Source organism: Papaver somniferum, unplaced genomic scaffold (assembly GCF_003573695.1).
Source record: "Papaver somniferum cultivar HN1 unplaced genomic scaffold, ASM357369v1 unplaced-scaffold_114, whole genome shotgun sequence".
NCBI lineage: Eukaryota > Viridiplantae > Streptophyta > Magnoliopsida > Ranunculales > Papaveraceae > Papaver > Papaver somniferum.
In genome coordinates, this window is record NW_020620381.1 from 718,999 (window position 1) to 741,590 (window position 22,592).

Sequence of the window (22,592 nt, forward strand, 5' to 3'; positions counted from 1 at the left end):
GTGGTTGAAGGTAATTACAACTAATTTGAAGGAATATATGTATTCCATAACATCTCACTAATTTAAACGCCATTGAATATCACACGTTAACGTTGAAGGATGCATCTATTTTAACGGCTGGAATTCCGTAATATTCATTAGTTTTGGTTTAAAATTGGCGGTAAAGGTTAACATACTCGCATCGTTATATATACATGAAATATGAACAGCTGAAGTTCCATCAAATATTGCATTGGCGTGGCTAGAAATCATTATAGACTCGTTAAACATAGATGGCTTATCTATCGCAAGTAGAACCAAGAAATATCGATGAAGCGCTTAGTGATCCATTTTGGGTGAATGCGATGCATGAAGAGTTAAATCAATTTCAAAGATAATATGCATGGGAACTCGTACCTTGTCTCTCCAATATCAATATTGTTGGTAGTAAATGTATATTCAAGAACAAATCTGATGGATTTGGCACCATTTTCATAAACAAAGATAGACTTGTCCCTCAGGGATATTCAAAGATTGAAGGAATCGATTTTGACTAAACCTTTGCTCATGTGGCACGCCTTGAGTCCATTCGATTATTATAAGCTCATGCTTGTTTTCTTAAGGTTAAGATGTTTCAAATGGACATTAAATACGCTTTCCTAAATGTTAATTTAAAGGAAGAAGTCTATATCGCTCAACCTAAGGGATTTGAAAATCCTGTTTTCCCAGAACATGTTCTTAAACTCAGCAAGGCATTATATAGGTTAAAACAAGCACCTCGTGCCTGGTTCGAAAAACTAACTACTTCCCTTCTCAGAAAAGATTTTTCGAGAGGTGGAGATGATAAAAAGTTTTTTACCAAATGGAGTGGGAAAGATGTTGTTATTGCTCACGTTTATGTAGATGATATCATCTACGGATCAACATCTGAGAAACTTCCAAAAGACTTTCAAGTTTCATTTGGCGAGGAGTTTGAAATGAGCAATGTTGGTGAATTAAAATTCTTATTGGGTTTACAAATTCAACAACACAAGGATGGAATTTCCTTTTCTCAAGAAAAATATGCAAGAGATCTTATCACAAGGTTCGTCCTTGATAAGTCAACTCAAAAATTAACTCCCATGCCTACCACGGGTAAACTACATCGAGATGAGAAAGGTGTAAATGGATCAAAAACTCTACCGATCTATCATTGGAAGTCTTTTATATCTTACAGCTACTAGATCTGATATTGCTATTAGTATTGTTTAGGGTATCCATATTCTTAAAGCTCTATATCGAATACGGAATGTTTACTTTTGTGCTATACTAATTTCCAAATATTATTTTGGTTTGGGATACCATTTTTATTGGATTTTTTTTAGAAATAAGTAATTTGAAATTGTATTCCTTTATAATCTTTGTTCCAAAAGGTTCATAAAATTTTCAGTTCATGGATGTAAACCCAAACTTGCACCATTCTAATGAAATGCAGATTCCGAGGCATTTTAATTTCTCCTATTTCCAAGAAAAATATTACAAAACAACGATGGAAACGTAAGTATTTATTCAAATGGATTGAAATAGATCAATCTTTAAAAAGCTGAAAATAATTTAATGTGTGATAACATGATAACATTTCACCCTTCAGAAAATAATTAAGGTTTCTCTTAAATGCAGCCCACACATTTATTAACCATAGCCCATTTAAAATAAATCCGTGGGCTATATTTAAGAGAAGCCATAATTAATAATAATATCAACAGTATGAACATATGGTGACGACGTGCAAAACACTGAAATGGAGGTAACGTCTAACAACACATCGATTAATGCTGTTTATAGCAATAAAATGGAATTGTTGATAACCATGAAATTTGTTTGAGCTTTGCTATTTTAATGTTTAATTTCGTGCTTTTCAGTAGTTTAAATAGCAGAATCTTTAATTGTCTTCATGGTGGACATGAAAGGATTACAGCACTGGTTAGATAGATAATGGTATCGAGGATACTGGCAGTGACTACTGCAAGTTGGGATGTGTATCGTCCGTGTGCCATAACATAATCGCTCTCAACAAATCTGCTGGTAAAAAAAATGAGTATTAACCATACTCTTTTTGTTGTATATATGTAATTATTAAGTTTGAAAATTAAATATACCCAGAATGTTTCATGATCTATTTGACGCTAGTTGTTTTTGGGAATAGGCCGCATAACTGAAATTGATGAAGCTGTGAAAGAAGCGGCGGAGAGCTGTAATAATGCATGCTTCAAGTTCTGCAACAAGAAATCCGATGTTAATGTTGCAGTTTCTGCTACTGAGTAAGCAAACACATGCCATCATGAATGCCTGGAGAGAAATCAAGTCCAAATAATCAATCCACGTCGTTCTCAATTAGTTTATTGCATGTTTATCTATTTTAAATAAGTGTCATATGATGACAGAGTCTATTGTTTCCAAGTGTTTACTTGTGTCATTTATTTTCCAGCTTCGTCTTAAAAGGTCTTCTGGATTGTAATCGTCAGAACTACTACGATAATTGCAAGTGTAGACATGAACTTTAGATAGTCCCATGTGTACTGCACCATTGTTCTTATTGAATAAATCCCTTTCTTCAATAATACTTTATTTAATAAGCTTCAAAAGTATGTTCTCCGTTTCGTCACAAATCGAGAACTCGCTAGTTTAGTCCGTAAAATTCCTAAAACATTACTGTATACTCGACTAACATCATCGCAAACTAGATAATTATGCTTTGGTCCGTTGAATAGTACGTAACATATCAAAGAGAGGGTAACTAAGACGTACACAACTGTTCATCATTATCAGGTTTTCCTTTTTGATGTAAGTGAAGTTAAAGATATTGAGGTAATTAATTTTAGTCTTTTTTTCATTGATCCGGTGGTTTAACTCTGTTTGTGTTGCAAGCTTGACGTAGTATTATCATTTGTTTCTATTTTGGTGCAAATCTCGACAATAGCACACTAACGATGTTGCTTGCATCATCTTGCGCAGCACATGGATAGACATTCCATAACTAACACACCAGTACTTCAAATGTTTCTTTTTATCGCAACTGGTTTCAATAGCCATCATGCGAAAACTACCGATCGTATTTTTCAATACCGAATAAAGAGTAATTTACAAGAAACTACTTAGAAGCCTAGTAACAAAATGAGCTCCAACAACATACTACATTAGTTGAACAGGACCGTGCTAGCCTACCAGCTACCTCATGAGAAACCAGTCAAAGAGCCGAAACGGATAGGGGGCTAATTATATCGCAAGGGCAAGTTAACCCTACCTTCCATTTCAATTTCTCCATTATTTGCTACTAAAATTCTATTTCTTAAAAAAGAAATTACCACATACTCTATTATGGATCATAGCATAGTTCTCAACCTTATTATGGATTATCTGGATATATGTTGGTTAATACTAACTATCGTTGGTTTAATGCTCCGTCAGTGTAAATTCACATTTTTACGTTTGAACTTTAATTTGTGTGAATTTATATTATTTTGGAATATGATTTATATGTTGTCCTTGGTGGATAAGAAGACTTGTGCATAAGAAATTTGCTTAGTGTCTGCACGTCTCATTTGGTACATAAAAGTCCAAGACTTTTGCTTTCTCGATCTACTATTTTATTCCTATTGACTAGGTACTGCTATAATTTTCACTGGGTTTATCTTTTGACAGTCAGGAAAATAGCTCATCAACAAATATTGAATCAAGAGTCCAAGACCATGAAGAAAATTTAATGAATAAGTTGAAATAGACGGCTACTTTTTTTTTCTATTATTATTGGGTAAAAAGTATTACATTGACTAGTTGGAAGCCTAACAATCTAAGCTCCAACAACATACTACTACATTAATTGAACAGGTTGTTGTGCTAACCTACCAGCGAGCCTCATGAGTAACCTAGCCAAGGAATCCGAAATGGATGGGGACTGAGATTGTGTCACAAGGGGGGCAAACTAACAAAATCATCATTGACATGCTCAAAAAGAAGCTAGATGGACATGGGGCTAGATGGTGTGAGAAATTACACAATGTTCTATGGGCCTATCGGACCACCCGAGAAGCAACAAGGATGACGACATTCACGCTCACCTATGGCACAGAAGCAATCATACCAACTGAAGCAATGATCCCAACCACTAAAACCGAGGCCTGGGAGAAGAACCTAACCTCGGACATGATGCTCTCTAAACTTGACGACCTCGTGGAAAACCGAGAAATAAACCTCCAGAGAGAAAATTATCACAGAAGACTCGCCCGAGAATGCAATAAACGTGTTCATCAGAGGCAATTTATCCCAGGCGATATGGTCTGGCGCAAGATCCCGCCATATCAACGCGAGTCGGGAAAGTTCGCTCCCATCTGAGAAGGACCACTAACAGTCATCTCCAAGGCAGGCGATGAAGCATACAGATTGCTCAAACCTAATGGGGAAGAACTAGAATGCCCCTGGAATATCAAATACCTCAAGCAATACAATGCTTAAACAGCTCATCACTAAGAAAGACAAATTATGAAAACGGGACTCGAATCCCTACGTTTAAAATGTGATATTACCTTACCTAAATGTACTAAGGGCTTATGAATCCTATTTTAAGAATAAAAAAATTAATCCTTCTACGTGTTCATTTCATTTACTTAGATTTTTGCAAAGTTTATTTTTTCGTTGCAATTTTTTACTTTATTTTTGTTTGCTTTATTTTTTCTTGCATTTGCATATAGCGTAATCATGCCATACTTTCAATATAATAAAATCCTATCAAGATGTTGGCACAGGTGCTAGCCACACCTTCCATTCTACAATGAATGATGCGGGTAGAATACCTAAGCTTCCCGAGACAGACAAAGACCTAAAGTAATGCCATCACGATCACGAATCAGGTGATATCCTGCCATAACAGAAGATATCCAGAATCAAAGTACTTACCTTTGGCTAAGACAAGAATCACTTGACCGAGGTATTGCCCTCCGAAGCAATGGTTAATAAACAAGTGGCTCAACACCTGACCACTTAACCACGGGGCAAGTGTAACCTAAAGGGACACAACCAAAAATCTAATCCCACGAAGGCACCAAACCAAGGTGAGAAGGGGAATATGCCATACTAAAAATCCAACACCGTAAGATACGACCTATCCAATTAAAGAACCGACCACTCCTTAGGCTTTGTTACCCACGGTTGAACTAATAGTATACGTAAAAACACCTCGGAGCCAACATTACAAAAACATCGTATGGAACGATTCAATAATAAAATCTTATTATCAACAGGTGCTTTAAAAATTACAAGTATCATTTACCTCGGATGCAACACGAGGGCACATTCCCTAAAAAGCGCTAAACAAACTCTCAAACTTAAAAAATCCATCAAAGGAGCATCCCGATTATGCCTCGTCGGGAGCAACCCACTCAATTCCATCTGAACCTCGCCCTCGACAGCATAAGAAGCAGCTATATCACAAGATTGGGGCATGAGCGATCCCAACCCAGACAGCGTCGGAGACCACCACACAGGTGGATCTAGCAGAAAAAACTTTTTTGATGACTCGTACAGGAGCAATAACCTGATTATACCAATTAACCATGGCATTCCTACTCTTTGCTCCAAAACGACATCAGCTGCTAAGGCATAAAATAGGGGCAAGGTATATATGTATATATATATATATATACACGCTTAAATATAACGGAGAACACGAAATCTTACAACAATCATAATGTTCCGAGAAGACATCGATGATGATCTAGAAATTGTATCAACAAAAACCGAAGTATTAAACAAATGAGAAGGCATACCATCATGTTCAAGAAGGTGTGAACAAACAATTCGCCGCCACGGAGGATGGGGAGATGTTCATCGGACATAAAAAGCTTTTATGAAAGAGGCTCTAGACTCTAAAGGAAAATGAAATTCACTTCTCTACCCTAAGAGGATTTTTATAGGTATTAAAATCCTCGAAAAGACAATCAGTGCTCATCCAAAAAAGTCAAGGAACAATAAACGATAACGAACATAAAATAAAGAGACAGACATCCTCCATATTGAATGGGAAACTAACTGACGATTCAAAGTTCAATAAATAAAAGCTCATTAAGAGTGCAGGCGTGGCGGAGATCTTGGACGTCACAATAACAACGGGATGATTACAATGTCTTCTTCCCATCATGCCCCTGGCAAGTTACAAAGAAAATGAGAAAAATGTGAGGGTAAATTACCTAATTTCCACCTGTCCACATGTCAAGGGATGATTTCTTGATAAGGCGGAAACGTTGAGTCATACTCTATAAAGATGATTTCGTCTGAATCGAGACGACTCATACAAACATTACATGAAAGACGCATGTAAGGAGTGGTCTAATCTGCTCTGACGGTCAAAGTTTAAAAAGAATAACTGCATTTAATGAAGGAAAAGAAGAGACATGGGCGAGTCTATATCATATCATAGGCTCAGGCGACCTATACTATAACCAAGGATGAGGCAGCATGAGGTTTCCCAGAGAGGAGAAAACACGATGACGTACAGGGAGAGATAAATCGGAAGGATAACCAAGCAAGCCATCACAAGGGATAGTATAGAGTTCGTCCGAAGCAGTGAAGAAGATAGCTCCACCATCTCGGCGAGACCAGACCTTCACGAGTCCAATTTCCCTACAAATACCAGTCCATGTAGAAGGAGATGAAAAAGTTATGTATGATTAGATGGTCTTTCTACAGATAATTCCTAAGAGATATCTAGATAAAGAGAGAGTGAGAAATCTAATTGATATTTGTAGCTCTTTCAAGGGTAAGGCCTTATAATCAATAAAGAAAACATCTTCTTTCCCGTGGACGTAGGTCTTCATGGACGAACCACGTTATATGCTTGTGTCAATCTTTACTTTTCATGTTCTTTACATCTTGTTTATCTATGAATCTTGAATGTTAAAGTAGCTTATAACCTTTATATTCACTTGGATGTAGTCATCAAAAAAGATGCACCAGTAGTCTGTTTGACTATTTTCCTTTTATAACTGTTCCAATATTTTGAGCAGACACAGATCTTCGGGTGTTACTCTGGTCCTCTCTACTTACAAGATACGCTAGGATAAATGAAAGCCTCTATTGTCAAGGAATTTGGACGCGATTGTAACATGTTCTTTTGATGGTGATCTAAATCTATTTCGTTCATATTAGCACCTTCACTTGGAAGAGAGGTTTCAATACGTACCCCACGATTTCTATTACTTATCTCGTACGTATAAGATCTTGCAGAAGGATATTTTGATATAGTCGTTGCTGGTGATGTTTCAACTTATTCTTGGAGTGGGTGATCAATATTATTCAAAATTCTTCGTACTCTCGCATCCGCATAAATGTTCCATCACTCCGACTTGCTTCTGATGTAGCACTGGATCTTGATTTTTTTAGAGGATTGCTAGGTTGAACCCACAAGGAGTTGGTATGTCAAGTTTGGTTGTCATATTTTAGTGAACCAAAACTCATTTAAAGAGTCGCTTGATTATATTCTAAAGTCAACTTCTTATATATTAGCTTGAAAATATTAGGATATGAGACTTACAAGTATTACATGAAGACTTAAAAAATGCGAAGAAGTAAAGAGCTACAACGACAGCATCATCCTTCCTCTTGAGGTTAGTAATATTTGACTTGAATTATTTCATTCCTAACCTATCTTGCAAGTCGTCCATATTGAAAACATAACTGCGAAGCTGTGTATGATACTCTAGTTAGACATAGTATTAAGGAATTACAATACGAGGTTTATTTCTTAACCACTAAACTTTGTATATAAGACATCGACATAGTCAATGAATGCTATTGTGATTGTGTATGGGTATGGGTGAAGATTTCGTCATAGGAAACAATGTCTTACATTCGTTTAAAGGAAGTACATTCATAGACTTATTTTGTGAAACAAAATGGAAATCGCTAGGATTATAAATATGTGGTAACCGATCCTAGTACCTAGTGAACCAAGTTTTGGTAACTAGCGTGACTAGTCTTAGTACCCAAATGGAGGTAGAACCGTCAAACCTATTATTGGTTATTTGATATGATAATCAATCACATAGTTCTTGGAAGTCAGATGAACCAATTCTAAACTTGTTTGGAAGTGTGGCAAATCGGTTCCAAGATTGTAAATATGAAAAAGTATTTACAAATAAAAGGTATCGACATACTTTGAACATGTGCAGTAATTCTTATCTTTTATTGTTCAAAGATATTCCTTAATAAGTAAAGTAGAATCCCGGATCGAAATAAATTGAGAATATTTTAAACAAGGTTTTTAGTTTTATATGTTTTTAATTTCCAGCGATTAATTGTATATTTTTAGAAAATAATAATTAGTAATGCTCATTTATTAATTGTAGATTTTCTACTGAGATTTCAGTCAATATTTGGACAACGCATTTCTAGGAGTTACGAAAACCGATTTGGTGTTTAAAACATATCTTTGAGAATATTCGGTTTTGGAAATTCCTTGGTGTCCAGACTTCCTTTGTCTATAAATACTCAAGTTTGCAATTCTAGCAAACTGATCCTCAGATCCAGCAAAACTACCTAGTTATGTTGTTACTGGTGGAGCCATCTATTCGGAGAGGAAATTAACCTAATTAGGAGAAATCTTATGGCCGCTCGTTTTAAAGACTTCTTTGGGATTGGGAATCTCTACGAGTACCGTTGGTGGGAAACTAGATAATTGCAGTTTATTATCTGTTTTCGATTGATTTGATTGACTAACAGTTGTTGAACTTTGATTGCACCTAGTTTGTTTATTCTTGATAATCTTCTCTTCTGATATAAGATTCACTCAAACTAGATCGAAGTGTCGACGTGTATCTTTAGAACTGTTTGTAGATCTAAAGACATCTTATGATAATCCAACGTTAACAGACTCCGTTTTGTGTGTGATTGATCATAAGAGATTCAAGTTTTGTTGTGTGCAGGTGTTTATTGAAGATTTGAAGACAAATAAGATATTTAGGTTTATAATATTTGTTGTGCACAAAAACTTGATTCGGCTGGAGGGATCTAACTATAATCGGTTTATCCTTGTGATAGATTGGATTGATTAGTTATGTAGATCGGCATCAGCATTTATTATCTTGATCAGATCATGTTATTGATTGCAATTGTCTTATATCAATTACTTCGGTAGTTGTTGGTAAGATTGATCTTTTAACCCGAAAAAAGGAGTTTATTGGGATGAACGGGAGAGTCTTTGTCAAACTCATCACTTTGTTTGAAAAGAGTTGTTAACGAACAAATTTGTTGTTCCTTTACTATTTTGAATACGAAACAAAGTAATTGTTCCAAGTGCGTGATTTGTTACAAGTTGGAGACGCAGGGATACTGCGGGAACTAGGTCTACTATATGTTTATTAGCTTGGTCTCAACTATACGAAGTTGGTTTAGATTTTGTATAGCGGCTTAATTCTAAGAGTATTCGATTCTGGACCAGGTCCCGGGGTTTTCAGCATTTTCTGTTTCCTCGTTAACAAAATCTTGTTGTGTCATTTACTTTTATTTTCCACAATTATAATTGTTCTTATTATAATTTAAAGTAAATTACACAAACGTTAATTCCTAATTACTTGATAAATAATCCTATAGCGTTTAGTTAAGTCCGAACCTAGTATCAAGTAATCACACTTTGTTTGTTGTATTGACTCGATCTCATACCCATAGACGATAACACAAAGTGTGTTACCGATTTGTTGTATTGTCTCGACTCAGTCCATAGACAATCATTTTCGGAGAAAAGACTTATAGGTGGAAAAGTTTTAGATTGAGGTATATTTGGGTACCCTCGTCTTTTCAGATTTGATTTTTATATGCTCTACGGTGGGCGCTAAAAGGTGTTGTAACAAAAATGTTTCTGCAACAATCTTCGAGATTCGTATGTGAAGATGAAGTTTAAGCCGTTAGATGACTCAGTAGTGTTCTTCGTGATACACTATTGATAGATGAAGAAATTCAGCTACTTGTTGAATCATCTTCTTATCTTTAATAATTGTTGGTAGATAAAAGTGTGGGTACCTGCAAAAGGCACTCCGATGTCTCAATGAGTAAGAGCTCTAAGCAGGGTTTTATGGAGAGAGAAGGATAAGAAACGTGCACATTTCTAGTTGAAATTCCTCCTCTATTTATAGGTTGTAGAGGGTATGCATCAAGTCAATTACCTGTCTGCATTCGTTTTGATAATATACCTAGACCAAATGCTCTCCAGATTCATCTTTATTTGAAAGCAGAATTATGTATCTAGACATTAAAAATTTACTTAGTCCAATAAATAATCTATATTCATCCCCTCCTTTTAGGATGATCAAATTAATTAATGTATTTTGCGCTAAATACATATCTAGATTTTTTCTAACTTCCTGGTTTGAATTTTTACCTTGCCTTACCTTCAACAATTTCATCCATTTTTTTAGGATACAATGAATTTAGTCACCCTTAATAAAGGCCATCAGATTAAGTTTTTAACCCTTAATGGATTTAGGCTTCAACCCATGATCCATTTAAATGTTTTTGTTTAAGAATCATTTTTTGGGGACCATGATTTTTTTGTGGGGACCATGGTTTTTTGGTTCCCAGTTCGGTTAGATGCAAAAAAACATTTTCCAACCGAACACAAGTTCGGTTGGTTGCAAAAAACATTTCCCCACCGAACTGATTAGTTCGGTTAGTTGAAAAAAAACATTTCCCAACCGAACTGGTCAGTTCGGTTAGTTGCACAGAAGGTTTCTCGACCGAACCATAATTCGGTTAGTTGCATAAAACATTTCCCAACCGAACCTTAGTTCGATTGCATCGCAAAAAATATCTCTAAGCCGAACATTGCTAGGAAAATAAAAAAATGGTCCCAAAAAAAACCATGGTCCCCAAAAAATGATTCTTGTTTAAAGCTAGTGTTCTGAAGATCCTATCGAGTCCATTTCATATTTACGTGGTCCAAACCAGCACCCTATACAATACGACCTCAAGTCTACAAAGTGATGACTATCATGGCCAGCACAACGTAAACAAGTTGATTTCCGGTGATCTCTGGAACCGTACTACTGTCTTTAGTTAAACATTACAGTGTAAAATATAAATTGGTCTTCAGTTATGTCATTGATTACCTTCTTGCTGATGGTGCGCGCGTCATTCTTGACAGTTGGTGTTTGATTAAATGCTCCAATGAGACAAGTTATCTAATTGTATTGCTGTATCCATGGAAGACTCTAGTAGAAACTTCTGAATAACTATTATAGAATTATCTGATACCTGACATATTTTATTGAATCCTTATGTCCAAGCTCTCTCATGTTTCGTACTGATTACTGTGTAGTATTTTGTTTGGACTCTGAATGAATACACACCATGTCTATCCTCTCAATTCGTTTGAGATATGTTTTCCAAAATGTTTAAATCATACAAAGGCTTAAATTATCATCCATATTGCTAGTATATTGTCTATTTTTCTCCATACAACCTGCTATTTTTATGGGAACCGTATTAGCAATTCCAGTACGCAAACCACAATTCTCTTATATTCTGGACCACAGGCTGATTGCTAATGTAATCTAGAATATTACAGCTCAATGTTTGAGTAGGACAACTAGATTATAGTCTTTCTTATTTACTTAACATTTTTTCTTTATACCTGCAGGTTGATTACTTCTGTCGTCCATTCCGTGGATGATGCTTCTAAAGAGGTGGGTTGGTAAATTAATTCATAATCAAGCCTGAAATATGTATATGGATTCAGGCTTAGTACGATTTGAGATTTGAAAACTGATGTAGAGTTCATCCAAAGAGAGCGTAGTACACTGTAAGTTTCCCCTTCTTAAACTCAATTTTCATTCTGTAATTTTGTACTGGGAAATTGCCTAAACAAACACATCTAGAATATAATGATTAATATTAACATACTTTAATGGTTGGGAAGATATAATTCTTAAGAATGAATCATGGATGACTAAACAAACTACTGCGACAGAATTTTTAGAAAAGAAATGATACAAGAAAGTTTCTGGATGGTATTTGCTAGTTTCCATCAGTTTTTTCATTAAAATCCATATATTCTAGCTACAATTGAATCAATAAATCTCCTATACCTAAACCACCATTTCTGTCTCTTATAAAGCATAATAAAGAAAGGAGACCAAAATCCAATTATAAACCCCAAAGCAACAACACCATAAAAATACCAATTTCTCTTTTGTGTCACCTTGATCATCATCTTCTAGGTAATTACTCTCACACCAGCAAGTGTTTTCTGCTGGTTGGGAATCACACAATAAATCATTCCCAAGGAAAGCTGAACCATCATAATTCAATGTATCAAAGTGGTTTCCTCTTGGGATCCTGCATGACAAGTTATCGTAAGATGAGTTCAAATACCCAAGAATGTCCGTTGATGTGAAAGACTTTGGGATTTCTCCAGACAATTTGTTGTATCTGAGATCAAGTGATTCTTAACTGTTCATGTTTCCCATACTCTCAGGGATTAAAGCCCTTTCAGTTGAAAGATCTTTTCAGGTATGTTACCTTGGAGAATATTACTTATAAATCAATTGCTGAAGTGTAGGTGTATAAGTCTTCAAATTGAACTAAAATCCCTTTTATCATTATTTGCAATTGCAAATCTGGCAAATCATCAAATTCCACAACCAGAGAGATTATTATTAGACAGTCTAACATTTGGAGATCCTGCAAATAAGTAATTCCAGATGGGATTTTTCCTTGTAACTTGTCGTTGGAAACAATATTTATTATTATTTTAAAGTTTTTAACTAAATAAATTAATTTATTATTTTCTTTATGAATGAAACTTAGTAGTCCCGGATTGTGGAGTTTCAAGAGACTATATAAACCTTTTAGTCCCACATCCTGGTCCTCTTCTTAAATTGTATTTGTCAATTATATAAATAAGTTCTCTATTTTTGTAAAATTTATGGCCTGAAAAAGGTTTTTCTATCTTTTAGAGAGATCCCCAAGGAAATTTTTTTTTATATTGTATTCTTAATCGGTCAGGATTTTTCTTAAGGGTTTTTCGGAGTTGCCAAGCTCAAGTTGAGATTCTACTACATATGCTAGTAATAGGTGTATTAGGGTGTTTTATCCTGAAGAAATTCGTCGTGTGAGTGTTATAGAATCACTCTTGAGTGTAGCCGGGAGCTAATGTCTTAAGGGAAACGTGTTAAACACGTGACTCACTCTATTTTTCCAAAAATTTTCCTTGTTGCTGTTAATATGGGAAGCTGGTTCGTTTCGTCAATCGATCACTTCTATTATAAAGGAGCTAAGTATAAATAAATTTTGCTTATTTGATTTTTTTTTGTTTTTGATTATTGCACCCAACACCTCCATGACCTCAAAGAAAGGAGCTTCAGACCAAAAATTGAACCGACAAAACTGGGTATAATACCTTCAAAAAAGTTTCCCTGCAAATTTAGAACTACCAATTCATCGATTTTTTCTATAGAATCATGGAAGGTTCCACTCAGAATATTGTCATTTAATTGAAGAATGAGTAGACTTTTGACTTGTTTAAGCTCGTTTGGGACGCTGCCATTGAGGTTGTTCACGCCTCGGTTAAGAGACAGAAGGCCACCACAATGTCCAATACTAGATGGTATAATCCCGGATAGGTTGTTGTTGGAGAGATCTAGACATGAAATAGTATTGATCGCATACTCTATTGAGCATACAGAGAAAGGAATTGAACCTGAAAGTTTATTTCACCGCTGAATTTGTTTACTGATAAGTCAAATATATTGACGCCTTGGGGTGGAAGAGGAAGTGGACCATGAAAACTGGTTATGCCAGAAATTCATTTCCAGGACCGCATGGTTAATATCATTACCATATTCAAACAAATGTGGTAACATTCCACTAAGGTTGTTTCGCGAGATATTTATTCTAAGGAGGAAAAAGTCCTGATAAGTAGTTATCAGACAGATCCAATGTATTAAGATAAGTCATGTTACAAATGATATCGGAATATATCCTTTAAGATTGCATGACCGAAGTTCTAATCTCTCTAGATGGGTGAAGGTGTTGCTCTAGATGCACGTTTAGCCTATTCGAGTTCAGATTTAATGTAGCCAGGTTTAATGTGTTGATCCAATCTATCACAGAAACAACACCCTCCATGGAATTTTTGATCGGGATAAAGCTAGCATTTCCGTATATAGGCCGATTGTAACCTACATCTAGATAGAATGGTGAATCAAGAATTGGTCGATATAAATATTCATATGGATCTATTATAGACTAAACACTAACAGAATATTGGCATTTTGTTAACCAGATTTTGGTCAATATGAATGTCCACAAACGAATGATAATATCCTACGAAAACAACTTTTGTTTTTCTTTCAATCCAGTAGGTTAAACACAAAAAATCAAAGTTTCTAAGGCCTATTCCTACACAACATGTCAAAAAATATGTTTGGCATGCCATGTAGCATGGCAAATGAGTTTCCCCAAATATGACAAATTTGATTAAAAAACATATATTACCTTCGTCCCACTATTATTTGACATACGTCAACTAAATGTAGTTGTAGTTCAATTAATAGTGGGTCAGATGGAGTATTTAATTGTGTTGGGTATTATCTTAATAAATAAAAAACATATTGGTGTTGGTGTGGTGGGGTGTTTATAAAAGTCTTAATATTATAATTTATTGAGCGGGATCCTTTAAATATAAAAATATATTAGAATAATGAAAAAGTAAGAGAAAATGAGAATTTATATTCATATATAAAATTACTCGGGGATGGAAAGATCATCGAGCGCCAGGTAGAAACTCTATCACGTATGCCTATATGTTATAACTGACATATAGACATATGAGTTTGGCACTTTGACATACTAACAGTGCATGCATATATGACAAATATGTGAGTTTGCTATACCCATATAAATAGGATCGAAAATATAAATAAGAGAAATGGGTTGATAGATACAGTCTAGTCGATCTCGGCCGAGATCTCGGCTATTTTTCCGGTTTCAGCCAAAGAGAAGCCAATATCAACATTTCCGCCGAGACGAGTTATCATCGGAAGAGCTCAATCTCGGCTGAAATATCGGCCGAAATCTCGTGTTTTTTTTTCTTTGTTTCATGGATTCTCTCTGATTCAAAAGCTTTTCAATTTTCATCGGATACATGAATCCCATTTTTCCTATCAAAAAATTTGAAAGAATCAGGATTTTAAGAAACCAAAAACAAAAAGTCGATCACAATTGGGGAATCAATTTAATTATAGAACATGATCAATCTCATCATAACAAAATCAAAAACATAAATTTCTATATTCATACGAGTTATATATCATTTAGCATTAAAAAAGTGACTCTGTGAAATAGAGTTTTGAGTATGAGAGAAAGCGAAAGAGAAATAGTAAGAAAAAACAAAAAAAAAATGATTCTTCCCGGTGAAATTCTTGGTAAATTTTTTTTTGTATATTCCTCTAAATGGAATACAGTTGGCGGGGAGTTAAGTACCAAGCTTGCCATATGTTAGTACAGAGATCTCCCTCTTCAATACAAATATATACCACGAGCAATGAGTATAAAGTTAACTCCGGAATTCCGCCCAATCATCCCGGTGAGATGGTGTTGTCTCGGAGTCTGGGGCCCAACCAAGACGGTCTGAGATACGGAATCAATCGCATTGGATCCCCCGTTTTTATACCCCGATTTTTTTATATCACTGTGTGTTAAATTTTGATAGGCTCATTCCACGTAGCCGGACCCCCTGTTTTTCCTGGTGGGGTTGGGTGAGGTGAAATCGATGCAGGATTTAGATGCCACGTAGGGACATAAATCCGCAATACCTTCACCATTTTCGGGATAGATACGTGCCTGAGAAGGGACTTTTTGTTAATGGGAGTGCTGGTTTCATTTTCCATTTTCGGCATATCTATATGTTAATGATGAGCATATTGCCAGGATAAGACCTTGATTTCATTTGCGTGGTGCTGGTTTAGGGAAACAGGGCATGGAGTTGGTGGATCATTAAAATGAGCATACTCACTCCCTGCTCAACCGTAAAACAGGTGATGTATCTTACATTCTTATGTTTTCCATTCATTGTTGATCGATGTCAGTTTAGTGCCTAGTAGCAATTTGACCTTCTTACATATACATCTTTCAAATGCAAATGCATATTGTTAAATTCTGACTGGTAACTTATAAACTTAACATTGTTGCCTAATTGAGTAAGCTAAATAATAGTGACACATCTATTTTAGTTTAGAGCTATAGGAAACCGCCCTTAAGGTGCAATTGCCATTCTGTATTTAGAGAAATCCTATTTCTGCGTTACAGAATAGAACTGGAAGCACAACTAGTGACTGTTACTGATTTTTCCGTATACAACCTGTTAATCTTGACACAACAGTATCAACAGCTCTCCAGTACCTAAACCACCATTTCTCCTTTTTACAAAGTAAAACCAAGAATAGACCCCAAAACCCTACGGCCACACCTAGAATAATAGAACCAAATAGGAACACCGTCTCTCTTGCACCATCTTCATCTTCATCATTCAGGTTTGTATTCTTGTCGGTGTTGCTACTGGTAGGACCAATGGGATCACCATCACAATGCTTCTTGGTAGGAATACCACACAGAAATTGATTGCCAAGGAAAGCAAATCCATCTACACCCAAGCTTTGGAAGTGATCATCTTGTGGGATTCTACCACTCAAGTTATTATATGATAGGTTTAAAAACCCAAGATAGCTTATAGTTGTCAATTCCGTAGGGATACCTCCAGACAGTTTATTGAAGCTGAGATCCAATGACTCTAAACCGAGCATATTGCCAACACTTGTAGGAATTTTTCCATTGAGTAAATTATTTGATAAATTAAGCATTGAAAGCCCTTCTAGTTTGCCTAGTTCCTCTGGGATATTTCCTCCGAGATAGTTGCTTGATAGGTCGATTCCTGAACTGAATTCTTTTAGGCGTTGAAGAGGTTGCAGGACCCCCTTGATTGCTATTCGCATCTGAAGATCTGGGATAAACATACCACCACTCCAACCTGGACTAGTGCTGTTAAGTCTACTCCTTAGCATTGTCAAGTTCCCTAACATCCTAGGAATTGGACCAGATAGATTGTTCATCGACAAATCTAAAATCTGGAGTCGACCCAAATGGTTGATCTCTTTGGGGATAGATCCATCAAATCTATTTGACCTTAAAGAAAGGATCCTTAGATATTCAAATGAACCGATGAAACTTGGTATATTACCGTCAAACTTGTTGTTTCCCAAGCTGAGAACCTGCAATACCTGAAGTTGTCGAATGAAGTTTGGAAAACTACCTTCGAAGGAGTTATCATTCAGTAGAAGATATCCAATAGGTATATGTTGAAGCACATTAGGAACACGTCCAGTGAGATTGTTCATGCCAAGATGTAGAAAAACGAGCGAACTGCAGTTTCCAAAACTAGAGGGAATACTTCCAGTTAGGGTGTTGTTGGAGAGATTTAGAGATCCAATACTCATAGGCATTTCTAAGCTTATTTTTAAGCAAAAGGATAGAGGAATTGTACCAGATAGTTGATTACTTGATAATGAAGCATAGCGGGAAGTCGAAAGACGTTTTCCCACTTCGAATTGTATTCCGCCACTGAACTGATTGTTTGACAGATCGAAAAACCAATTTTTTGGAGATGGAAGAGGAACTGAACCGTGAAGCTTGTTTCCAGCTAAATTTAAGTACATGTTTTTATTAGGATTAAACTGAAACTCGTGTGGTAAGGTTCCTTGGAGGTTGTTTTGGGAGAGATCCAAGTCTGTAAGAGTTTGGTGTTTGAACAGACAAGATGGAATAACTCCCATAAGATTGCTCTGTGACAAATCCAATTTTGTAAGATTAGTGAAACTGCAAAAGAAAGCTGGGATATCTCCTTTAATATTGCATGATTGCAGCTCTAATCTCTCCAATTGAAATTTAGACGGAAGAGAGTGTTGATCTATTTCTATGGTTATCTTGTTTGAGTTAAGATTCAGTTCCATTAGGTTCAGCTTGTCGATGAAGGAGTGTAATGAAATGATACCATCAATAGAGTTATCACTAACATCTAAATATTGGAGATTCTGGAGCCCGGTGATGCAATTTGGTATGAGTTCGGATAGATCATTGAGAAACAGATTAAGTTGTTGAAGATTTATAATATCACAGATTGAATCAGGTATAGGTCCTTGCAAATTGTTTCTAGACAAAGATAGATGTTTTAAATTTTTCATATTGGAACCCAGAGGAGGAACATAACCTGTTATGTCGTTGAAATCGAGGTCTAGATACTCCAATCTTGAAAGATTTGTAATAGAGGTAGGTAAAGATCCTTTTATTAAACACCTTGATGCTATAAAACTAACCAATGATGGGGCATTTGAAATCGAACTTGGAATCCATCCATTCACATAAGTGGATGACATCCAAAGTACTTGTAGTTTGAGCCATTGACGTTCAAACATGGACGTGAGGTTGACATAAAGATTATTGCTTCCTCTTATGTCAAGCCTTTTCAACTGAGGAAGGTATGGAATCGAACCTTGTAAATTATAGCAACCTGATAATTCAAGAACTGAAAGGGAAGTAAGATTAGCTATCTGATTTGTGATTGAAGTTCGGAGGTTTCCATTATAATTCATATGTAGAGAAGATAGATGAGAAAGATTGAGGAACTCATTGATTGGAAAGATTGGACTAGATATATGACAAGCAGATAAATGAAGTTCTTCCAGATTATGAAGAAATGATATTGGTTTAGCCCAATTACTTTGGACAGTTGCCTCAGATATATCAACACCACTCAATCGAAGTACCCTCAGATGGACTAACTCTTTAACCCAGTTTATGGATGACGAGATTAAGGGTATATTGGAAGTTCTATAACCCGGAGTTCTAGGATCAGATGGTTGAACATAACCAGAGATATCGAGGTATTGTAAAGATGATAAGTTAGAAAATTGTGTCGTTACCCAGCCGGAAAAATTCGAATACGAGACATCAAAATGAGTGAGATATTTGAGTTCCGGAAGACGGTATTGGATATTTGTATAGTCAAGATCATTGAAACTAAGATCAAGATACACAAGGTGAGTTAGACTGAGCAAGGAAGAAGAGATTGTACCACTAAGCGAAGTATTTGGTGAAGGCTGCGAATAATCAGAAATATCATTAAGGTAGATTTCACGGTCTATATTTCGAAGATCAATTGAGATGACTTGAAATGATTCAGTAGAACATTGAATTCCATGCCAAGCACAGCAGTTTTGATGACGGTGTACTTTCCAGGACGACAAACGATCGGAAATGTCGGTAAGAGAGGTTTTGAAATGCAAGAGAGCGATTCTTTCATCATCTTGGCAGGCATAAGAAGTTTTTGGAATTTGAGTGATGGATAATATTAAGAAAAACATAAGAGGAATCTGTACATATTTGCTGGAGTAATTCATGGTAATACTGAATTCTTAAAATGTCTATGAAAATGGTTTTTGTTCTTTCTTGTTGTTGTTGCAGACCGATTTATATAGTTATCTCAAAGTCACCAGTTGACCTTCATTAATGGTGGCAAAGGTACTGTATGTATAATCATTGAACAGATTTTCATATGTTGCATTTGAATTCTATTTATTGACTTTTCAATATTCATGACATTTGACTGTCATAAACATATTCTTTTCATATATTTTCTCAACTCGTTCTTATGAATCTGAATTTGGATTTTATTTTGGGGATGACTTATGTGATGACATAACCTTAATCTTGTTTTCTTTATGTTTCTTTTCAGATGCACTATAAAATCTTGCTCAGTTATTCGTCGTCTTCTTGAACACCGCCATGTATTACAATATTCTGCAGGTGCATCGCCTGTTCTGCTAGGTTTCCCCTTATATAATATACTCAAATATTCTTGTTGCATTTGACACGGATACCTAATCCAGCTAGTCAGCTCTGTTCTGCTAGGTTTCCCCTTATATAATATACTCAAATATTCTTGTTGCATTTGACACGGATACCTAACCCAGCTAGTCAGCTTCACTAGTCACTAGTCGTTCCCTCGTGTGCGTGTAACGGCAAAGCCATATGCCGGTATAAACCTAGAGAGTAGAAGAAACTTCAGATCTAATTACACAAAAATTTACAACTACTTGGAATTTTGGGAGACTAACCTGTGCTGGTCTCATGATCTTCGTATCAGGTTCATTTAGAGACTCCTGCGGTCCTGCCAATGGGATAAGCACCCGGCCATGCGAGGAATTACAAGAAAAAACTCCGACGGAAATCCCATTGCCCTGATTAACAAAAATAATATCCAGATACCTGACATCTTACGCTTCCTGCATAACACAAGAATATATATATGCGAATGACTAACATTTTCACTCTCTTGATCTACAGGGGAAAAATATGGAGCAATTACAGTAGACGAAGCTAGGAATGTTCTCAATTGTTCCAATCTCATTTAACATCTTAAGAACGGCCTGTTCTGATAAACTTTGAAAAATCAGTAATGCATAATATGTAAAAAAAAAAGAAAAAAAAAGAAGACAGACGGAATAACCTCATTTGCTCCACGATGAAGAGGGCCATATGCAGCTCCAACGGCACCAGCAAGAGCTGTGTACATCTACGCCACTGCAAATGTAAAGTTAGGCACTTCATTCATTATTTTCCTTCATCACTTTTTCATTTTCTCCATTTTAATAATCTCTTAGAAAATATCTGAAATTTCATACCTAAATGAGAGATGCCGAGCAGCAGCAGTGGAGCAATTCATTTCATGTTCTGCATGGAGTATGAAGAGAACATCTACCACACGAGCTAATCGAGGATTTGGCTTGTAGGCCCTGTTGCCCCTGCAATTTGAAGCGGAAATATTAAATACACCGAAAGGAAGTCAAAATCCCCAAAGAAATCTAGACTTGCTCTATCCCAAAATCTTTTAGCATAAACAAAAGCTTTGCTGAAAAATGACCACGTAAGCATTAGAAATATCCTTAAGACCCAGAAATGATTTTCTAACGCAGAAATGTAGTAGCACTAGCTAGACAGAAGAAAATCTTACGACGAATCCATCATGTACAAGAGTTCTCCGAATAAGAAATTCTGTTCGAAGGAAGAACAGGTGACCTACCAGCCATCTTTAAATAAGCTGCGGCTGCAATACTCGGTGCCTATATGTACCATGTGACCTTGTTAGCATTAGTTGGGATACTGAATACCGCAAAGGAAGTATAGATCAAAACACTTCAAAATAATGTTGCACTAGCAATCGAAACTTGGTGTTTTACACCATTATTCGGCAGAAGATAAAATACTCCAATATGGCAAAAGGTAGAAAGTGTAAAGAATCAGACAAACATATATACCTTTCCAAGTATACGTGCGATTTGCTTATTCCTTGTTCTGAATTGTAGAGATCTAAACCCTGCTTTAGAAAGTAATCTTGGAACTCCATAAGATAGGCAGATAAAAAGTAAATCGATGGTTGTAACAAATATAAATATATCAACTTACCATAAGGGCAGGATTTGCATCAGGGTGGAAGAGAGAAAGTGCGCTCATTGCGCTGCACAGCACTCCCATTGGGTGTGCATCATGAGGCTTTGCCTGTATCATATCCTGCGAACACAAACCACCAAGAAACACCATGGTTTGATTACTGGTTACTGCTTTGTAAAATGCAAGTAATCAAGGACGGGCTTACGAGTGAGGGGGCCAATTGTGGCTGCGTCCCGTCCCTCAGTTTGGCAACCCATTATCTAACTCCTTTAAAAGCCTAAGTCATGTGAGCCCCACGTTGAACGGTGGGAGTACCTCCTTCCTCCTTCGACAGTGACCCTCACCTAATCTTAAAATTGCTCAGTTCCCCTTTTCCTCAAAGGAGAGAAAAATAAGGATTTATCACACAAAATAAAAATAATATTTTCCATAAACAACCTTCTTTTTTAGAAATAATATCCTTAACCAACTCAGCATGATGAGTCTCTAGGCTAATACTTGTAGATAAATTACTCCTAGCATTATCAATAATTCTAGCAGCCAAGCTCAACATCACTCTCTATAAGTAGTCGATAGAGAATCATGTTCTCTCGATTGATCAAAAGGTTATCTTCATGAACAACCTGATCTCTTTCGATCTGTATTTGTAGGTGAGCTTCATGAAACTTCTTTAAAGCCTCAGCACCCTTAAGAACTGCCTTATCCTTTTCAGTTATAAGCGCGTTCTTTTTCGCTTCCGGAACTTGAATTGTCTCTTTGTCATTATGAACTCGACTTTGGAGGCTATTATTTACAACATGGATCTATGATCAAATCTAAGAGCCTCATATTCTGACCTTAGTTCCTCCAGACTAAGATCCTCTAATCCATTATTGGCAAAATTATTCAAAGAAGAATTAAGACGCTCAAGAAGAATCACTTCATCATCAAGGAGACTAGGTGCTTCATCGATTAAATTATAAATTTCTGCAAGCACAAACAATTAAAAGGAGGCGAGAAGTAGCATCAACACAAAAGCAGAAGCAACAAATAATTACGCACCGGTTAGTTGCTTATTCCTCTCACGAAGCCTAGTAACATCGTTCTTG

General features: G+C 36.1%; 1 protein-coding gene across 1 annotated transcript; it reads right to left on the reverse strand.

The window, feature by feature from the left end:
• Positions 1–16,340: 16,340 nt before the first annotated feature.
• Positions 16,341–19,454, reverse strand: LOC113328701 (receptor-like protein EIX2). Its single transcript, XM_026575723.1, has one exon. It carries the CDS (start codon positions 19,452–19,454, stop codon positions 16,341–16,343), a length of 3,114 nt encoding a protein of 1,037 aa, XP_026431508.1.
• Positions 19,455–22,592: the final 3,138 nt, after the last annotated feature.

Bases quoted from the DNA above. Each gene is read 5' to 3' on its own strand.
- LOC113328701 (XM_026575723.1), bottom strand. From the start codon at position 19,454: ATGAATTACTCCAGCAAATATGTACAGATTCCTCTTATGTTTTTCTTA.